This window comes from Colletotrichum paranaense (genome assembly GCF_030867605.1).
Source record: "Colletotrichum paranaense strain IMI 384185 chromosome Unknown Scaffold_10.1, whole genome shotgun sequence".
Classification (NCBI taxonomy): domain Eukaryota; kingdom Fungi; phylum Ascomycota; class Sordariomycetes; order Glomerellales; family Glomerellaceae; genus Colletotrichum; species Colletotrichum paranaense.
The window spans coordinates 250,619-267,921 of NW_026848968.1; the positions used below are offsets into that span (position 1 = coordinate 250,619).

At 54.4% G+C, this 17,303-nt stretch overlaps 7 protein-coding genes across 7 annotated transcripts; 5 read left to right on the forward strand and 2 right to left on the reverse strand.

Moving 5' to 3' along the window:
* Positions 1–162: 162 nt before the first annotated feature.
* On the forward strand, positions 163–889 carry CPAR01_11756 (uncharacterized protein; the record flags this gene model as incomplete). Its single annotated transcript, XM_060496014.1, has 2 exons — positions 163–381; positions 434–889. 2 exons carry the CDS (start codon positions 163–165, stop codon positions 887–889), a joined length of 675 nt encoding a protein of 224 aa, XP_060344799.1.
* A 2,823-nt stretch (positions 890–3,712) lies between these two features.
* Positions 3,713–3,937, reverse strand: CPAR01_11757 (uncharacterized protein; the record flags this gene model as incomplete). Its single annotated transcript, XM_060496015.1, has 1 exon — positions 3,713–3,937. One exon carries the CDS (start codon positions 3,935–3,937, stop codon positions 3,713–3,715), a length of 225 nt encoding a protein of 74 aa, XP_060344800.1.
* A 540-nt stretch (positions 3,938–4,477) lies between these two features.
* On the forward strand, positions 4,478–8,219 carry CPAR01_11758 (permease; the record flags this gene model as incomplete). The annotated part of the gene is made up of 11 exons (XM_060496016.1): positions 4,478–4,654; positions 4,705–4,794; positions 4,846–4,942; positions 4,988–5,081; positions 5,133–5,600; positions 5,647–6,127; positions 6,184–6,308; positions 6,356–6,635; positions 7,095–7,185; positions 7,239–7,252; positions 7,299–8,219. The coding sequence occupies 11 exons, from the start codon at positions 4,478–4,480 to the stop codon at positions 8,217–8,219; spliced, it is 2,838 nt and encodes a 945-aa protein (XP_060344801.1).
* A 670-nt stretch (positions 8,220–8,889) lies between these two features.
* Positions 8,890–9,975, forward strand: CPAR01_11759 (uncharacterized protein; the record flags this gene model as incomplete). The annotated part of the gene is made up of 2 exons (XM_060496017.1): positions 8,890–9,373; positions 9,464–9,975. 2 exons carry the CDS (start codon positions 8,890–8,892, stop codon positions 9,973–9,975), a joined length of 996 nt encoding a protein of 331 aa, XP_060344802.1.
* A 1,149-nt stretch (positions 9,976–11,124) lies between these two features.
* Positions 11,125–12,117, reverse strand: CPAR01_11760 (uncharacterized protein; the record flags this gene model as incomplete). Its single annotated transcript, XM_060496018.1, has 1 exon — positions 11,125–12,117. One exon carries the CDS (start codon positions 12,115–12,117, stop codon positions 11,125–11,127), a length of 993 nt encoding a protein of 330 aa, XP_060344803.1.
* Positions 12,118–13,088: 971 nt separating this feature from the next.
* On the forward strand, positions 13,089–14,592 carry CPAR01_11761 (tRNA (Adenine-N(1)-)-methyltransferase; the record flags this gene model as incomplete). Its single annotated transcript, XM_060496019.1, has 3 exons — positions 13,089–13,176; positions 13,241–13,476; positions 13,573–14,592. The coding sequence occupies 3 exons, from the start codon at positions 13,089–13,091 to the stop codon at positions 14,590–14,592; spliced, it is 1,344 nt and encodes a 447-aa protein (XP_060344804.1).
* A 797-nt stretch (positions 14,593–15,389) lies between these two features.
* Positions 15,390–15,896, forward strand: CPAR01_11762 (uncharacterized protein; the record flags this gene model as incomplete). Its single annotated transcript, XM_060496020.1, has 2 exons — positions 15,390–15,569; positions 15,651–15,896. 2 exons carry the CDS (start codon positions 15,390–15,392, stop codon positions 15,894–15,896), a joined length of 426 nt encoding a protein of 141 aa, XP_060344805.1.
* Between the last annotated feature and the right edge of the window lie 1,407 nt (positions 15,897–17,303).

A 17,303-nucleotide genomic window follows, 5' to 3' on the forward strand; every position in this document is an offset into this window, starting at 1 on the left:
GTTGGGCAAGCAGGTTGGTTCGCAAGCCGAGTCGGCGGTCGATCAAGCTCCAGTATGAATTTGTGCTCCCCGGCTTGTCCATATATCGAATTGGGACTAACACAACCGGCTTTCCTTGAACCCCCTTGGTCTTGGCTCCCCTCTCAATCTCGCCGATAGCCCATGCAGTCATCTGAGATTTTGTGGCGTCCTGCCGGTCATGGCCCTTGGGCCCCCCATCCATCTGGTCGTGCTGGTTTAGAATCATTGGACATTGATCGGCAAGTGTTTTTCATTGTCTCAATCCGTCCTCCTCCCGCGTTGCTTATTTCACCACCACCAGACAAGGGCGTCCCAGCCGGCATCGTCAACTTTGCCCTCGCTCACAGACAAGAAGTGACTGTACGCCCGAACTGCCAGTTGCACCAGGCACAACAGCGGCGACTTGTGGCAGCCAACGTCAACGGGACGCAACGCGCCGTGCCACATTGGTGGAGGAAATATTGAGATGAATGCTCTTCTTCACGAACCGTTCCGAACCGTCAACGGGTTTCGCATTGTCAAACAGCAGAATTCCATTGCCCGGCCTCCCTTGACTCCAGGCACGTTGCGACCCTCGTTCTTGGCCAGAATGGAACGCAAAAGGGCAGGCAGACCAGGACATGCTCATTGTGTCCTGCCTTACTGCCCCTGCCTCGAACACTCCAAGACGGCGCCCAAGGAAGCTTTCAGCGAAAGGGACGGTGCGAAGCTTACGTTGCCGACCACATGGCAAAACCCATTGCTATCTTTGGGGGCTGTGGACTATCGACAAGTTCGCGCGTCGAGCTGCGTCTTTGTGGAAACTAGCGCATCTTTGGAATCCAAATTGCCTGGTGCACACCATTCGTGCTGGACGAAAGTGAGCTAGACATGCGATGGGGAAGCATCGGGGCCGTGTTTGCTTCCGTTTTTGCAAAGTGCCCTCGCACCATTGAAGACAGCTGCAAGCTGCCTTCTCGACTCAAGGCGGTGCTCCTCTCGATCCGCAGCGAAGCGGCAAGACCGGCGGGGAAGCCGTCGTACAGAATCTCTCCATGAGTCCATGACAGACGCGGTCGTGTCGTCTTCAGCTGTCAACTCTGCAGTCTGGTGGCTCTGTAGGTCCCGGCAGACCGTCTTGCGGAAGGCATCCGGTCAAGTCGTCCGGGGATGTCCATGACCCCGGCGAGAAAGTGACGATCCGGGCGATATGGTGGCATTGCAGCCTACACAGTACCCGCTCGAAGCGGATTCCAGAGACTCGGACCGGCAGACCGCTTGTTGGGAGCAGAGAGCAGACGATGAGACGTCGTGGATGTGTTTGTGAAGGGGTCCAGGGGGCCACTGGTCTGGGCAAACGTCAACACTTGAGCAGGGGCTGATAAGTGGCTAGCTGCGAAGCCACGGCGGTGGCATCGTAGTCCGATGTTTGGTGTTGGCGTTGGAAGACTCGCAAGACTCAACCCAAAGGCTAAGGTAAGAGTGAGATGGAGTGCAAGGCAGGGAACGAGGGCCACTGGGATGTCGTCTGCAAGGTGGAAGAGTCGGGATCACAGATTGGATTCAGGGCGCGGGTGGATCTGCAGGGAGACGGCAATCCGGGGCAGGGCCACCCCTGAGGTCTGCCAGACCTAAACCGTCTTGGGGGACAAGGTGGTTCGTGAGTGGTCAGGTTCCAGCTTCCCACTGCAGCGGCGCCGCTAGGGGGCCCGTGTCAGGGGACTTTGCAGTCTGCGGGGCACGTCCTGGCGGCCGTAACTGCTGGCAAGCCTACTCTAAGGCACCTTAGTAGCCCAGGGACCACTCACGACTCAGCGATGGCATCGTCCGGCCAAGCCCAATACGCCCAGGTGCGCCGCGGAGCGATCCATGCCACCCTCCACTATCCTTTTGGCGGCTCACTTGGCCACTTTAAGCGAGTTTGCCAACCAACGACAATGGAGAGCAAACATTCTTTCCCTTTGCTTATTCCAACAAAGACCCAATCCAACGAGGTCTCAAGCAGGTCCCAGCTCAATTCCAGCCAGAGTCAGAGGGCCTTTGTGGTCTTTCCACTTCCCGTTTGTGCCATCCAGAAGAGTGTCTTGACTCTTGAGCCCTTTCTAGATGCGGCATACCTTACCCCAAAGGGCCCAGTTTGCCAACCATCACCTGCGACCAACTCGAAATTACCAACGGGCCTGGCCACAAACATGTTCCAACATCTCCTAACGGCCTACCACTGAATACCGAAGGAAGATCGGATCACGATAGCTCCATCCCAACAAGCACGGAGCACCTCTCCCACATGATTTGACATTTTGGCCACGACGCATCGGGCGTGGTCTAGGACCGACGTTAAACTCTCCGTAGTGCTGGACGATAAAGAAGCGAGCGAGCGAGGAAAATAGCGGCCTTTTGTAGCAGTGCATGATGCGTAGGCAAGGTACGACGTGCGTATGTCTGAGTCTTCCGGAGAACTGGCCAGTGAGGAGGGCTTCAAGTCAGACTGATGACGGCTGTAGCACACGCAAGGTCAGCCGCAAAAGAGCAAACAGGTGATAGCTAGGCAATGGTCAGCAGGGGCTGATGCGAGAGCAGAACATTGTCACAAGCTCAATCTCGGTACAAGGACGAATTTCCCGCATATGATGCAAAGCACCGGTCACCGACCTTGGTGGTCCTATCAAGGAGCTTCGAGACATGTCTCGCTTACCAAGGTATACACTGCAGCGGCCGCCTGCAGGCAAGAAATTGCCTCATGGCTGGATTTCCCGTCGTAATTGGTTTATCATCTGGAAAGACGGCAAAGCTGAGCGGCCAGATGAAGAAAGGGATAGTCAAGGAGGCCATTGGCTGCGGCTTGATCGATTATAGGGGACAGAGTCACGATGGCGAACGTTTTTGGATAGGCCTGGGCGATGGAGGGCTTGATTTCAAGGCCGATTGGGCGGTCTCCGATGTTGAAGCTATCGCGACGAGGTCCGACATCGACGATAAGGCCAGGAAGCAGGCGATTCCAATGCCTCGTTCGGACAATGGCGTAGTTCTTCGGCAGTCCGAGCGGTTGAAGAGCAAGACTAAGACGCGCCTAACCTGACAGCTGGGTCGTAGGTTCGTGAGGCGTTGCGCACAGATGGAATTCGTTTCTTGGGATATTCGAGCTAACGTGATGGATGGTATCGTTGCTCTCCCGAAAGCCTATCAACTCGTACGAGAGCGTGGACTCGATATCAGTCGTGGCTTGAAAGTCTGGTGCGTAGGCATTGATGATGAGAGCCGGCTCGAAGCCCTTCGGCGAGGCCTTGTGGTGAACCAATGGACATGGCGTTTATCGTTGGAAGAAAAAAAAGCGTCGTTGTCCAGCTTTGGGGGCTCAAGCTTTTTGAACATTCGTGGCGTCGAGAAATGGCCGGTTTAGGAGGAGCTCTCTCGCAATGTCCTTTGATGGCAGATTAGCACGAGCACCTCCACGTCCCGGTTGGCGAGTGTAGATCTCCCATGAGGCTAGCGCCTCGCGTCAACGTGGGAAGAGACGAGCTGCGGCTGATAGTGGCGGCCTGGAACTTCTCTCCTCCTCAGGCCTGGAGGCTAAACCCGCGATGTGGACTTCCCGCAAGACGTTACCCACCTCCACGCGGCATTGGCGCAGTATAGGTTTTGCTGAGGAAAAGAAAGACTGGTACACCCTCTTTCACTGGCGTACCTCAGAAAGTGGCAGACTAAAGCAGGGTCAACTCGGTGAGGAAAGGTATCCTTCTCGGAAGAGGGGGGAAGAAGAGACATTGGATGTCGCCCAGGAGATGCAGGAGATGCATGTACCTCGAGGCTTGAGCAAGCTTGAGGTAGGTAGGCAAGTCTGGTAAGGTATCGGTATGTAAGTACCTACGATGGGGTCGTTTGCAGGTGTGCAGGTGTGCAGTGGACATGGGCAGGAGCGAGCAAGGATATAATTCATCCTGCCACTTTCGCCCCTTCCACTTCCAGGTTCTTCCCTTCTCTAGGCATTCCATTGACCATTAACGCACCTTCACTTCCTTCTCCAACGGCGCATCTGCCTTCCCTTTCTTCTCCTTTTCCAAGACAGCTCTTTTATCGATCCTTCCCGTAGGATTCGGTCTCGTTGCCAGGCCGTCCTGGGTACCACCTCTTCCAAGCTCCGAATATTGAACTTGCCTCAGGTTCTCGTCACCTCACTTTACATTCCTTTCTTCCACTCAATCCTTCCCATCTCGGTTCCAACACCCGCCGGACCTCACTTTCAGGTTCTCCTGCGACTTTCCTCCTTCTTTTTCCTCCTGCCTCCTCGCCGATTGTGTGCCAACCACCTCCCGCCTCGCCTCGTACAGGACTCTGAGACATCTCAACCTTCTTCCTTTGTACTGAGTCCTGTACCACAACCTCCTCACCACTCGGGCCTCCCTACCACTCACTACCACCTACCTCTCCGAGTCGCCTGGACGCTCGTCCACCGACTCTCCTTCCTCCATCGCTCGCTATGAGCAACATGTCGACTCACTCCAACATGGAGCGTTTGGAGCCCATCGAGTCGCCCGTTCGTCGATCCGCCATCGGCCGCAGATTCCATGCTATGTGGAAAGCTGTCGATCGCTGCGACAAACGAATCTCCACGTCCACCTTTGGACGAATCTTCAGACTCGAGGGAAGCGGCCATGTATGTTTTCTCCCCCTGCCTCTGTTGCCAAATTCTCTAACCCCGGACAGCCTAAGGAGATACCCGATACATCATTCTTTAGGGAGATTCGCGCGGGAGTGACCACCTTTGCGACCATGGCGTACATCATCGCTGTCAATGTGAGTGTATATCCTTGACTGACTGTGAGGGTTATGTGCTGATCGGCCTAGGCAATCATTCTCTCGCAGACAGGCGGAACTTGTGAGTGCGACTTGGTAAACAGAGCCGACTGCGACAACATCGACAGCTACAAGGCTTGCAAAGAGAGTAAGTCGGCCGAGATCACGCAATGAGCCCGGCTAACCTTGCTAGATGTTCGTCTTGACCTGATCACTGCGACTGCTGCCATCGCCGGCCTCGCTAGCTTCACCTTTGGTTTCTTCACCAATCTGCCAGTGGCCCTTGCGTAAGTGTTTGTCTCGTATCCAAATCTGGCATTCACTGACAGAAAGAACAGTCCAGGCATGGGCCTCAACGCATACTTCGCTTTCCAGGTCGTCGGCCCCAACGGCTCAGGCAACATTCCCTACCGTGTCGCCTTGACAGCAGTCTTCGTGGAGGGGCTCATCTTCATCGTCCTTGCTCTTACCGGAATGCGCCAGTGGCTTGTTAAGCTCATCCCCGCCACTATCAAGACGGCAACCGGCGTCGGTATCGGCTTTTTCTTGACGGAGATTGGACTTTCTTATTCGGCCGGAATCGGTGCAATTACTGGAGGCTGGAAGTCTACCCCGCTCGCCATCGCCGGATGCCCTGTTGAGATGATCGACCCGGACACCCAGATGTGTGCTGGAGGTATCATGTCGAGCCCCAAGATGTGGACGGCAATCTTCGCTGGCGGCCTTGTCACGGCCTATCTGATGTCATTCCGGGTCAAGTATGCTCTCATCATGGGTATTGCCCTGGTGTCCATCTTATCCTGGCCGTAAGTCATCCGCACTCCATGACGCGAATATTGCTGACTATTTCAGACGCAACACATCCATCACCTACTTCCCTTACAACGAGGAAGGCGAAAATCGCTTCAACTTCTTCAAAAACGTCGTCACGTTCCATCCAATCCAGCACACCCTCAACGCCCTGGACTGGGATGTCACAAAGAATGGATCGCAATTCGCCCTGGCTCTCTTCACCTTCCTCTACGTCGACATCATTGACGCCACAGCCACGCTGTACTCCATGGTCCGTTTCTGTGGCGTTGTCGACCCCAAGGACGGCGATTTCCCTCGTTCTACCATTGCCTATTGCTGCGACGCGGCATGCATCTCCATCGGCTCACTGTTCGGTTGTTCTCCAGTCACGGCCTTCATCGAGAGCGGTGCGGGCATTGCAGAAGGTGGCCGCACCGGACTGACATCCATGACCACCGGCCTTTGCTTCCTCGTCTCCATCTTCTTTGCTCCCATCTTTGCGTCTATCCCGCCTTGGGCAACCGGTTGCACGCTCGTTCTGGTAAGTTCCAAAAGGCCCCAAAGGTCTCGAGAGGTGTTCCGGTCTAACTGTCGCAGGTCGGCTGCATGATGATTCGTCAAATTACCCAGATCAACTGGCGCTATATTGGCGATGTTCTTCCATCCTTTGTCGTAATGACTTTCATTCCCTTCTCGTACAGCGTCGCTTACGGCCTTATCGCGTAAGTTGTTCTCATGACATCTCTCTAACCATGGCTGACCATCCTAGGGGCGTTTTCGTGTACACTGTTCTTAACGGCCTGATCGCCTTGACTGTCTGGCTGTCTGGGGGTAGAATCGAGCCCCGCGAGTACGATGCGAAAGAATACTGGTCCTGGAGAGGTTCTGGCAAAAAGCCTTGGTTTGTGCGTGCTGTCCGCAACAGCTGCTTCAGCAACGGCGACAACGACAGCAAGCGCCAGTTTAACATGCAGGACGACCACGATAGCTCCTACGCTCCGGGTTCGCGCATGGGTTCATCGGACCAAAAGGAGGACGGTGTTCACATGGTGACGATCCCACAGCGGGCAGTCACGCCGCGTTCCGTGCACTAAAGAAAAGTACTTGGTCTAGGGTTAGATTCTTCATTTTTTGTTACCGGGGAGGCGATTTTCTTGCGAGAATATTGTGCCAGGTCTACTGGCTATATCACTTGAATCAGCTGTCAATGATTGTAGATAGCAACAATGAGACACCAGCTTTGAATTAATTCCTCTGCCGTAATGGTGACATTGGTGGTCTGCGAGTAAGCCTTGAGGGGCATTGAGCTTGGAGAGTTGGGTGCCCCGGCGAATCTTTGACCCTGGTCCCGTTCCACCGCGCCCCACCACAGCTCCGACTTTGCGTCAACGGTCAGCGCTCCGTCCGCAAACATGAAAGCTTCAATCTCCAGCTTACCAATTCCAGTCCGGTTGCGAAATCCGATTTGACTGCGACGCGAACCACTCAGCAATTACGACGTCTTGCAGAACACTCAAAAAGCTCAGCGACCAACCTCCACCACGTCCACCAGCAATTACCCCTCCTCCGCCTCCAAGATGAGTGGTGGATGGAATACCAGTATGCGGCTCCCGAAAGAAGCTCCAGCCTATTGTGCTTGCTAACCGTTGCAGTCGAGTCCGATGCAGTACGTCACTTTAACGAATTGAAATAGCACCAGACTAACCGTCCAGGGCGTTTTCACCTACCTGCTCGAGAACCTCGGTGTCAAGGGCGTTCAGTTTGAAGAGCTGCTCACGCTCTCTCCTGATGAGCTAGCGCCGCTGCAGCCAATCTACGGCATTATCTTCCTCTTCCGCTACCCTTCCGAAGGCCTGCCCGCGCGGCCAGCAGACTCCTACGACCGCGATGCCGCCGAGAGCCTCTTCTTCGCCCAGCAGACGATCCAGAATGCCTGTGGCACGCAAGCGCTGCTGAGCGTCGTTCTTAACAAGACCAACGAGGTGGAGATTGGCGAGAAGCTTGGCGAATTCCGTGAATTCACCATGGTTCTGCCTCCCGAGTTCCGCGGGGAGGCACTCAGCAACTCTGAGCTGATCCGCGATGTACACAACAGCTTCGCCAAGAGCAGTCCCTTCGTTGACGAGACGCAAAAGACGGGCGAGGCCGAGGATGCCTTCCACTTTATCGCCTACACGCCCATCAATGGCAAGCTGTACGAACTGGATGGACTGCAGCCTGCGCCTATCTCTCACGGCGCCTGCACGACCGAAGAGTTTCCAACCAAGGTGACGCAGGTCCTCCAGGACCGCATGCTGACGTACGCCAGCTCCGAGATTCGGTTCAACGTGCTGGCCATGGTACGCGACCCGAGGATTGCCGCCAAGGAGATTGGTGATTCCGAGACCTTGGAGCGAGAAAACGAGAAGCGCCGCAACTGGAGATTCGAGAACGCTCTGCGTCGACACAACTTTGTTGGCTTCGCTGGCGAGGTCCTGAAAGGTGTTGTCGCGCAGAAGGTTGAGGGCGGCGATGCGGCATACGATGCCTGGATCAAGGAGGGCCTCGAGCGGAGGAAGAGAGATGAGGATGCCGTGAGATTGAGGCGGAAGATGGGTGGCGGCGGTGACGATGACGAAGAGATGATCGGTTAAACGTGTCAATGATACCATGAATAGAAGCGGGATTACGTTTGGGTTCATTTCGGAAAGATACCTATGGACCGTGATAGGAAATGAAGCCATCGAACACAACTTGAGCCTGGCCTGGAAGCCGACTTGACCATTTCTTTGGTTCGGTTCGTTTGGTTTGCTTTGCTTTGTGTCCCATCCCCAGATTATTCCGCGAAAATAAGTTTGTACTGATAAAGCTGATTGACGGCAGACATTTGGTGGGCACCGTCGCCTTTGTTAACAAATGTTCAATTCGCCCCGGATCAGTATCATCCTCTCGAGGTTGGTTGAGGCTCTGTCTGCCACCCTCCGCGCCCACGCCTGTTCCCCGGCCCAATCTAGTGCTACATAGCAAGTCACTATCGCAGCCTTGTTGACCATAGACAGGCTGTCGATCTATCGTCTATCCGAGTCCTTTTAGCCTCGACATTGGTGAGCGACCCGGAAAGCGAGAGCTGCTATTTTCACCGTTCATCCAGGGTCGGCTCGACAACCCTATTGTTTTCACCTTACTTCCCCGTAATGGAACACATATTCAGCCCTCTTTCACCACCAGATGGGCTATTTGATCTAACTCTTTCCAGGTCAACTCACCTTTCACTTCCACCACTCAACACCGCCATACTTACCTGCCCATCTACACTCTGCAACGATGGGTAGAGTCAAATCAGAGCAGCCCCCCGGCAAAAAGGCTCAAGCCAACGGCCGAGACCAGCGCGATCGCGGTGGCCGTGGACATGGACGTTTCCAGCAGGATCGAATGCATCGCATTCCCGCCCCGTGGTCCGCTCGCGATGATTTCGCCATGGGACGTCTCCGCTCCCCCGTCCCCGCCCCCGAGCCTTGGGTCTCTGTCGGAGACCTCGACAGAAACCTCCAGAAGTGGATGAGAGAGGGACAGCGGGACGAGGTGCTGTCCAGATGGGGCCTGGGACCCGGCGAGTACGATATTCTCGAGGACCGCGTCCTCGCTGACATTGTGACCAAGTGGCCCGACGCGACTGTCGCCCTGCTCTACGACAAGGCGCAGGAGGCCAAGGAGCACGTCTACCGCCACTTTGCGGGCCAGGGCAAAGTCCGCATCAGTCTCGAGGCGAGCGACTGGCTCAAGCTTGAGGGCTTGTGGAAGCTTATGGGTAGGTCTACCTATCGTTGTTTTTGGAAGAGAGGAGTAGTCGTTGAAGTAGGGAGGGAAAACCGTTGTTGACATTCAAACCTCTTCGCAGACAAGGCTCACAGTCACGAGGAGCGCAAGTACCCTTTTGACTACACGTACGGCCAGATCCGCTTCTTCGACCGCGGTTTGATGGATAAGCAGTACGCCTTCTACTTCAAGAAGGACGAGCACGAGCGCGCCCGCGCCCAGGACGTCGCTCCGCCTGCCATCGCTACGGCTGCCGCCGCTGCCGCCACCCCGATCGCTGCCCGCCCGATGTCGGTTCCTCCTGCCGCCGCTGGTACCTACCTTATCCGAGAGCAGGCGCACATGCCGACCGCCTGCATGGCGGCGCCTGGAGGTCCTACTCCCGCTGGCCAGGGTGGCGGTGGTTGCTGTACTGGCAACCACGGTCCTGGAACCTTCGTCCCGATGGCTTCGCAGGGAGCCTGTATGATGGGAGGAGGAGGAATGGGCCAGGCGGTCGTCCATGGAGGTACCGCGGGCACCTTCTACCCTGCGCCTCAGCACCATCACCATCATCATGGAGCGCAGCCGGGACCTGGCATGGGCTACTACTAAGTCGATCACGATGTTGGAGAAAGAGAGCAGGCTAGCAATCAACACTGGATGGGATTGATGTGGTGGTTTTGGTTTGCTCTGGATTCTACGTTGAAATGGATGGGTATGACTGATGGCACGCAGAAGGAAGGAGGATGGAAGGATCGACTTTGTTCATAATCTGGTCGCGGCCATGGTGGATGAACGCAGTGGTATCTTGTCTAAGGGTGGTAACCGAATGAGAATATCCCCATGAATCGCAGCTGAAACTGTGCAAACTTGATCATGTGCGTCTACCACTATAGGGGAGATTGTGGGCGGTGCCTGCCTTCCACTGCCCCTGGCCCCCAGCTCCTTGCTACTTGATATGATTTACGCCCCCGTGAGTGATTTCATTGTAAGTCTTCCCATCGTGAGTGCTTCCATCATAAGTATTTCCATCATCGCACCATTATTCATCTATGTTTTGGTGGAGGAGACTGTGCAATGATGGCATTGCTATCAATAGCCGGCCTTCGTACGATCTCGAATCATCTCAAGTGTAAGACACCAGACGAAAGGTCCTCGTCATCGTCCAGATAACTAGTCTCCGCGGTCACGTCCTTCTTCATATCACACCACCAATCACCAGAAATTATCATGGACCAAGTGAATTCGATCGAAGACTGGCCACTTCCACACATGTGTAATTGGATCGCAGGGGTATAGGATGTTGACGCACGTCGCACATTTGTTTTCTACAAAAGGGGTGAAATCATTACACTCCGCTTCGCAAACTTCCATTCCAAGGCTTTTCTCATCTTGCTGAAAACATCAATGTGTAAGGGAAGGCTGACGACAAGCTACCAGGCCGTCAAATCGGAGATCGGATATGTGGTTGCGACTTGTTAGCACAACACGTCGAAAGTAAGGCTGACTGCTCGTTGAACTTCGAAAATGGCGGTCGGGAGTACGATCAGTGTTCACGAAAGTAATTCTATCAACAGTAACGACAAGGGAAAACTAGATAACTCTAAGCCCTCTTAGTGACAGATTGTCCAAGTGTAAACTTTGAAGATGACCCGAACAACACAAACACAACTCGTAGTCTGCAATCGTCTTCCAAGTTTGACACCGAACGAACCACAGAACGGAGACCGGACCTAAAGTCGACGTCTATAGCCAATTGACTCAAGCCTCAAAGGCAGCCATCGCCCGAATCGCCAGAACCTTATAGTCAGAGCAGCACTTCGGAGTCCATTCCGACAGAGCTCGGGAGTCCTCGTCGAAGCGTCTCTGCCATTGAACCTCTTCCGAGGTCTCGAACATGCCGCTCGATGAACTCGAAGCCTTCTTCTGGATCCCGTATCGCGTGTCGGGAACATCGAAAAACGGCAACCTGTTTTCGAACCAATCGATCTCCGTGTACAAGTTGGGAGACGCCGGGTATTGCTCCGCGATGTACATCTTAATGAACTTCCGCACCTTTCTCCAATTCAAGTCGCCGTGCGCCTTGGCTACGTTTTCCACGTAGCTGGTCAACTTCGATGGGGGCTGTCTACCCGCTATCTTCGTCGAGAAGTCGACGAAAGCTGAGATGCCCGGATACTCGGTCCATCGTGAGTTCTGGCGCGTCTCAAAGTCGAGAATACGGTCAATGTCGACCCAGTCCATGACGGCGAAGACGGCCGAGGTCTCGTAGGGACACTTGATGATGGGACCGACTGATTTGCGGCCGTTGAAGAGTTGTCTCCATGTCTGGCTCTCCATCATCCGGCGCTTGTTCTCGATATCCTTCGAGTACGGGGCGTAACGCGTGACGATGTAGTCCTTGGCCATGCATTTCCACTTCAGACCCGCTGCTTTATGGCGTCCGTCAATGCGGATGAGGGACTCAATCTCATGGCGGCCGTATTTGACTGCGTCCAGGGCAGGGTTCATCAGATCTGAAAGAGGCCAGTAGACGGACTCGGCACAGAGGTGATGAAGCCTCTCAGCGCGGGTTCGCGTTGCCGGGCTCATGAACTGTCCCGACTCGTTCTCTGAGAGAATGTGGGCCAGCCAGTCTGTCGCTTCCGCAGCCCTGGGAGACGGAAAGTCTCCCGACGGCTGCGGGGTGTATGCCAGGGCATTTTGGAGGCTGCTCATTCTGAAGTCGACGCAGGCGTTGTGTTGTGTGGCCATTGTAATGGATTAGAGTGGTAGATGGCGTCGTAGATCTATTGACTAGTTGAGACACGAGAAGAGAATGGAATGATTGAGTGAAGATGAAAAAAGGGGTTAGATGAGAAGTAAGAGAATCGGAGTGCTACAGGGAGAAAACCTGACTATATAAAAGATAGGAGGACTTTATCTCCATCAGGCATCTTGGATCTGGCCGAAGGGGTCGAATTGTCACATGAGAAAAGGGAGTATGTACATCTAAAAGGTGAACGAGCTACCGTCCCTGGCATCTCCGATTGCATTGCGAACACCTCGATGTTAGTGTTTGGCCCATGATTTGGTTCATGTCTTCAACTTCAATTCTGAGCACTGGCGATAGACAATATCATACATCTGACTCTCTGTGCTGGGTATGACAGCGCTCATCTTCACATAGCCAGTGGGGCCAAAGAAGGGGATGTTGCACTCCCGAGGCTGAGATATTTGGACCGTTGTCAACGCCTGCCCGGCTTCTGTGAAGATGCAGAGCTAGAATGTGTAGATTTAGTATCGTCCAGACCGAGATTCTGATAGAAAAAGCGGGAGAGGGAGGAATTGGGACATAAGACGCTGCAAACGCTGAGATGGAACGTGAAGGAACTCTACCACGGGGATCCGGACCTTGGGTCAGACGTTGATAACGAACGTGAATGTCGTGACGGTTAGATCTTCTATTCTCTCTATATATGGGAAAGGCAGTGATTTGGAGTCTCAAAATGGCATGCATTTCCAGAACCAGTGGCCACGGTGAAGTAAGACCAAGGCGATGGATAATTTGGGTGCTATCTGGAGGTTGAGTGAGGTCGAATTAAGATACGGCTACATAGATATCTGCCCCACTCTATGCGACAAGGAAATCATATTCATCAATGCAAATTTGATACAGGAGTTTCCCCAAACCCCTGCAAGCTCGTTCCGACAATAAGAAGATCGCGGAAAGCATCTTCATCACCATGCTATCGAGACGCATGCCATTGAGTCTTTTCAGGCGAACCAAACCGTCGTTGTGCCGCGCCTACAGCTCCAGCCACGCTATCAGAGGTGCGCCTCCTTCCAAAGCCCATCTTCACTCCATCCTAGGTACATCAACTAACCCTCTGCGTAGAGCACGATGTAGTAATCCTACGCCAACGAGGGACCAAAGAGCCCAAATTCCACCTCTCGCCTCCTCTCCGAACGAACGCGGCGATCAAGCTTTCCTACGGTAGCAAAGTCAACGCCTCCGACATCATTGGCAAGTCCTATCTCGACTCGATCAAGGACAGCGGCGGCCGCAATGTGCGACTCCTCGAGGCGTCGCTCGGGCAATACGTCGCCAACTCCCCTCGCGTGGCGACTCCGGTATGAAACGACTTCTTCCCAGGACCTGAAATATTGAGGAACAAGCAAATTGGCCGACAAAGACTGAAACGCGCCATGCGGCAACCCTTGGGTTAGATCTACCCCCAGGACGCCAACCTCATTGTGTCCTTCCTCGACCTGAATCTTCCCGTGCCTGGTGAAGACCCGGACTTTGACGCCGGCCCGCCCGTCGAGATCTTCGAGGCCGGCACGGGCATGGGCGCGCTGACGCTGCATCTCGCGCGCGCGATACACGGTGCCAACCCGCCCTTGCCGCCACGCCTCCGTGACGCACTTTGTACAGCACCGTACGCGAGAAACACGCTCCGGAAGGAGGTCGCGTCAGATGAGGTAGCGGAGGAGGAGGGGGAGAAGGAGGTACACAAGGCGGTACCGCACGCCCTCGATATCGAAGACCCGGAACTCGCGGCGCTGTACAAGGAGCACCTGTCGAGTCGCAGGGCGATCCTCCACACCTTGGACGTCAACCCGACATCGAGCCGGATGGCGCACGGCCTCGTTCGGCACTTCAAGAGGGGCCTGTACCTCTCCGACGTCGACTTCCACGTCTGCACGATCCGATCGTACCTCGCCTCGCGCCTCGCTCAGAACGGAGGCGAGGCGTTCCTCTCGCACGTGATCCTCGACCTCCCGGCCTCGCAGGACTACGCCGAGTTGGCCGTCAAGGCCCTCCGGCCCGACGGGAAGGTCGTCATCTTTTTCCCGTCCATCACGCAGATCCTCGACTTTGTCGTCTGGGCCAAGGACACGGAGCAACCGCTGGTGCAGGACTGCGTCGTAGAGCTGCAGACGTCGACGTCGGGCGATGACATGTTCCAGGACGGCACGGGCGGTCGGAACTGGGACGTCAAGGTTGTGAGTATTCGCAAGGCGATTGAGAGGGGCGAGACGGGTGCGGCGGCGAGGGGGATCGTTTGTCGGCCCAAGGTCGGATCGCGAGTGGTCGGGGGCGGCTTTGTTGCGGTGTTTACAAAGCTGCCTCCGACAGCTGCCAAGCTAGAGGAGAGCGTGGATGAGGGTGTAGCTATTTCTGAGACTACATCTGTCCCCGAGACTGAGGTATTGCTTGAAAAGGAAACGCCAATAAGCTCATAAGGGAAGAGTCATCAACGGTGAAGCAATGGAGGGGGAGAGGGCGAGCTTCCCAGGTGTTCAGATCTCCTTTTCCCGTTCCTCCTGTAGGATACTTGTATTATAGCTGTGTACGTTTAGGCGCCATCATAAACCCCATAGAGAAGAGTCACATAGGGACAACAAACATGTATACCTGAGAAAAAGAGAGGCCACCCCACTGAGATCCGGACGTCTAGCGGAAATAAGCTGATCCCTTAGGTTCTCACCTCCGTCTTCAATAGCAGAAGGTCATCCAAAACAAAACAAAACAAGAACATACAACACCAGGTATTCGCTGGTCGTCACCGACCCAACTACTAATCCGGCCCTCATTGGCTTATCTATGGGAGAGCGGACGGGATCCCGAGTTTTCCAATGGGTATGGTCGTATGTGACAGCTTGGAGATGCCAAGTTGATTATATCGCGATCAGAGTGCTTGCGACCTCTCAGTGTATCGTGGGCCTGATCCAATACACAATAACTAGAGATCCCATATTTTATCTACTCCTCCATGAACGACGAATATAATGAGGCATTTTAAACGAGGTTCCCAACGCATCTAGGAAGACAATATGGCGTTGCAAAGTAAACATCCCGAATATCCAGGGTTTTACATGATGGTGTTGGAGATCACAGTACAAACACAGTGCGCATGCGCTTTTCGGCACCAATCCCTCTACTCCACACTCCATGGCGTTTACATCTCCAACCTCACTCGATGAACTTTAAGCAACATTTCTCACCCAGCTGAATCCAACCTCACTTAAAAGCTTGCAAAATGGCTTCTACGGGCACCGTCACGCAGCTCTCGATTCCGCTGCCCCACTCCCTCGACACCCGCATCCACATTCACCTCAGCACCAAGGCCAAGGTGGCAACCCTCTTTCTGACCTCAGTGACGCAAGACGAACAGTCGGGGCCAGCGGCACTTGGCTCGTTCGTATACGCACTACCAAACGTATGTTCCCTCCCACATGCCACCAAAGCAAATGGCAAATCTACCAATACAAGCTTTTTTTTCACTGACGCACAAACAAAGAGACTTGAGCCGGCTCAGCCCATCTCAACGGCCATTTACTCTGTGGAGTCGACGCTGGAGTTCACAACGAGGATGGCCAAGCTGCTAGCCAAGAGGGCCAACATGCCCGTCTACGTAGGCTGCTCCATCAACCTTGGCGGCGCGGCCATGAGCCTTTCGGTAGAGGAGGAGATGGAAGCATTCCGGGCTATCGTCGACGTCGTCACGGCAAAACTCAAGGGAGAGCCCGTGGTCAACGGTGCTTGAACACACACGCACCCAACTCTCAGTAGCGATATTATGGCGTAAGGGGGCTTCTGCTCTACAGACTTACGTCGCAAAGTTCCAATTCTCCCGCCCTTTGTTGACCGTATTTCATCGGCCGCCACTTGCGATCTCTGGAGGGAGCGGGAGCGGGAGCGAACAGGGGCGAGGCCCTCGCTGCTTGCGACTTCCTGAAGCGGATTGGGTGACAGTCACACAAGGGCTTGGGGATGTTGGACATGCGGCGTGCCGGGCTCACGAGGGGGGCCCGGGGTCTGGACGCAGTGGACCGAGGGGTGATGTCCCACATGTGGCTTCGGGCCGTTCGGCTTCGCATACGGGGTTGCCGGGCTGATTGTGCGAGAGACGAGGGAGGGAGAAGCGCATCATCACGAACCGGTCAAAAGTTTGTACGGCGCGACGAATGTTAAGGGGACGACAGCGATGGACCCAACGTCATAGACAACAAGGACCGCCATCTCTAGTTCTTTTACGAGGCTGCGCTCGAGGTCGCTATGACAGTGTGTGCAAATAATGCAAGTGATCTAGATGGAGTTTGGTATGCGACGTAGGAGACTATGGCGTTCTGGAACCTACGAATGTTCTGAAAACTGATCTCACAATTGCTGCTTCTCGTGGTTCGACGTTTTGACTTTCTTCTGGAATCTCTGGAAGGTGGTCGCTCTCCGAGTCTAGAACGTGGCTAAGACGTGCCCGAGCAATCTGAGCTTGTAGTCGTCCGTTGATTTCGGCCACATGGTTCTCATTTAAGATTGTTTTGTCCTGTTTCGTGGTAGAAGCTCGGCTCATGAAATTTTTTGTTTAACCTCTTCCCTCCTTCTTTCTCTTTCTCTTACAGAAGAACACTCCCGTAGAGTTGAGGTACGGGAAGCGCTCTGACGGGGGTCACAGGATCTGCACGTAATACCTTGAACTGGGGGGCCTCGAGTGATAAAGCAACCACCTTCGCTGAGCCGGCGACTTAACGGTGATGACTCGCGAAGGCAAGAAGTCTGGGAACGTGTGCGGCTCAGAATTTTGGGTTGATGAATCCCGCCCTGCCAGACGCAGAGAGAGAGAGTTGTCATTGTAAAGTCCACCTTCCAAAGAAAGGGGGGCGGGTAGGGGGCGGAATACCCCTTGCGACTTCAGGTTGAACCCTCGGGGTTTGATCCTCGCCTCCTTTTCCCCATCTAAGGATTCAACAGATCTAGAGTTGTCGAGGGGATAGGAAGTGTCTACAGTATACGAATGGCTATGGGAGGATATTGTCACTTGCGGTGTGCACGAATTAATGTTTTCTGAGGCCTGTGCGACGTTTGTGGGGTTCCACCGCATTTCTGGCAACGTCAAAAAGAGAGAAAAGATGCAAGCAAGTGCTCGTTCTCAAGGGGTTAGTTGACAGTTGCA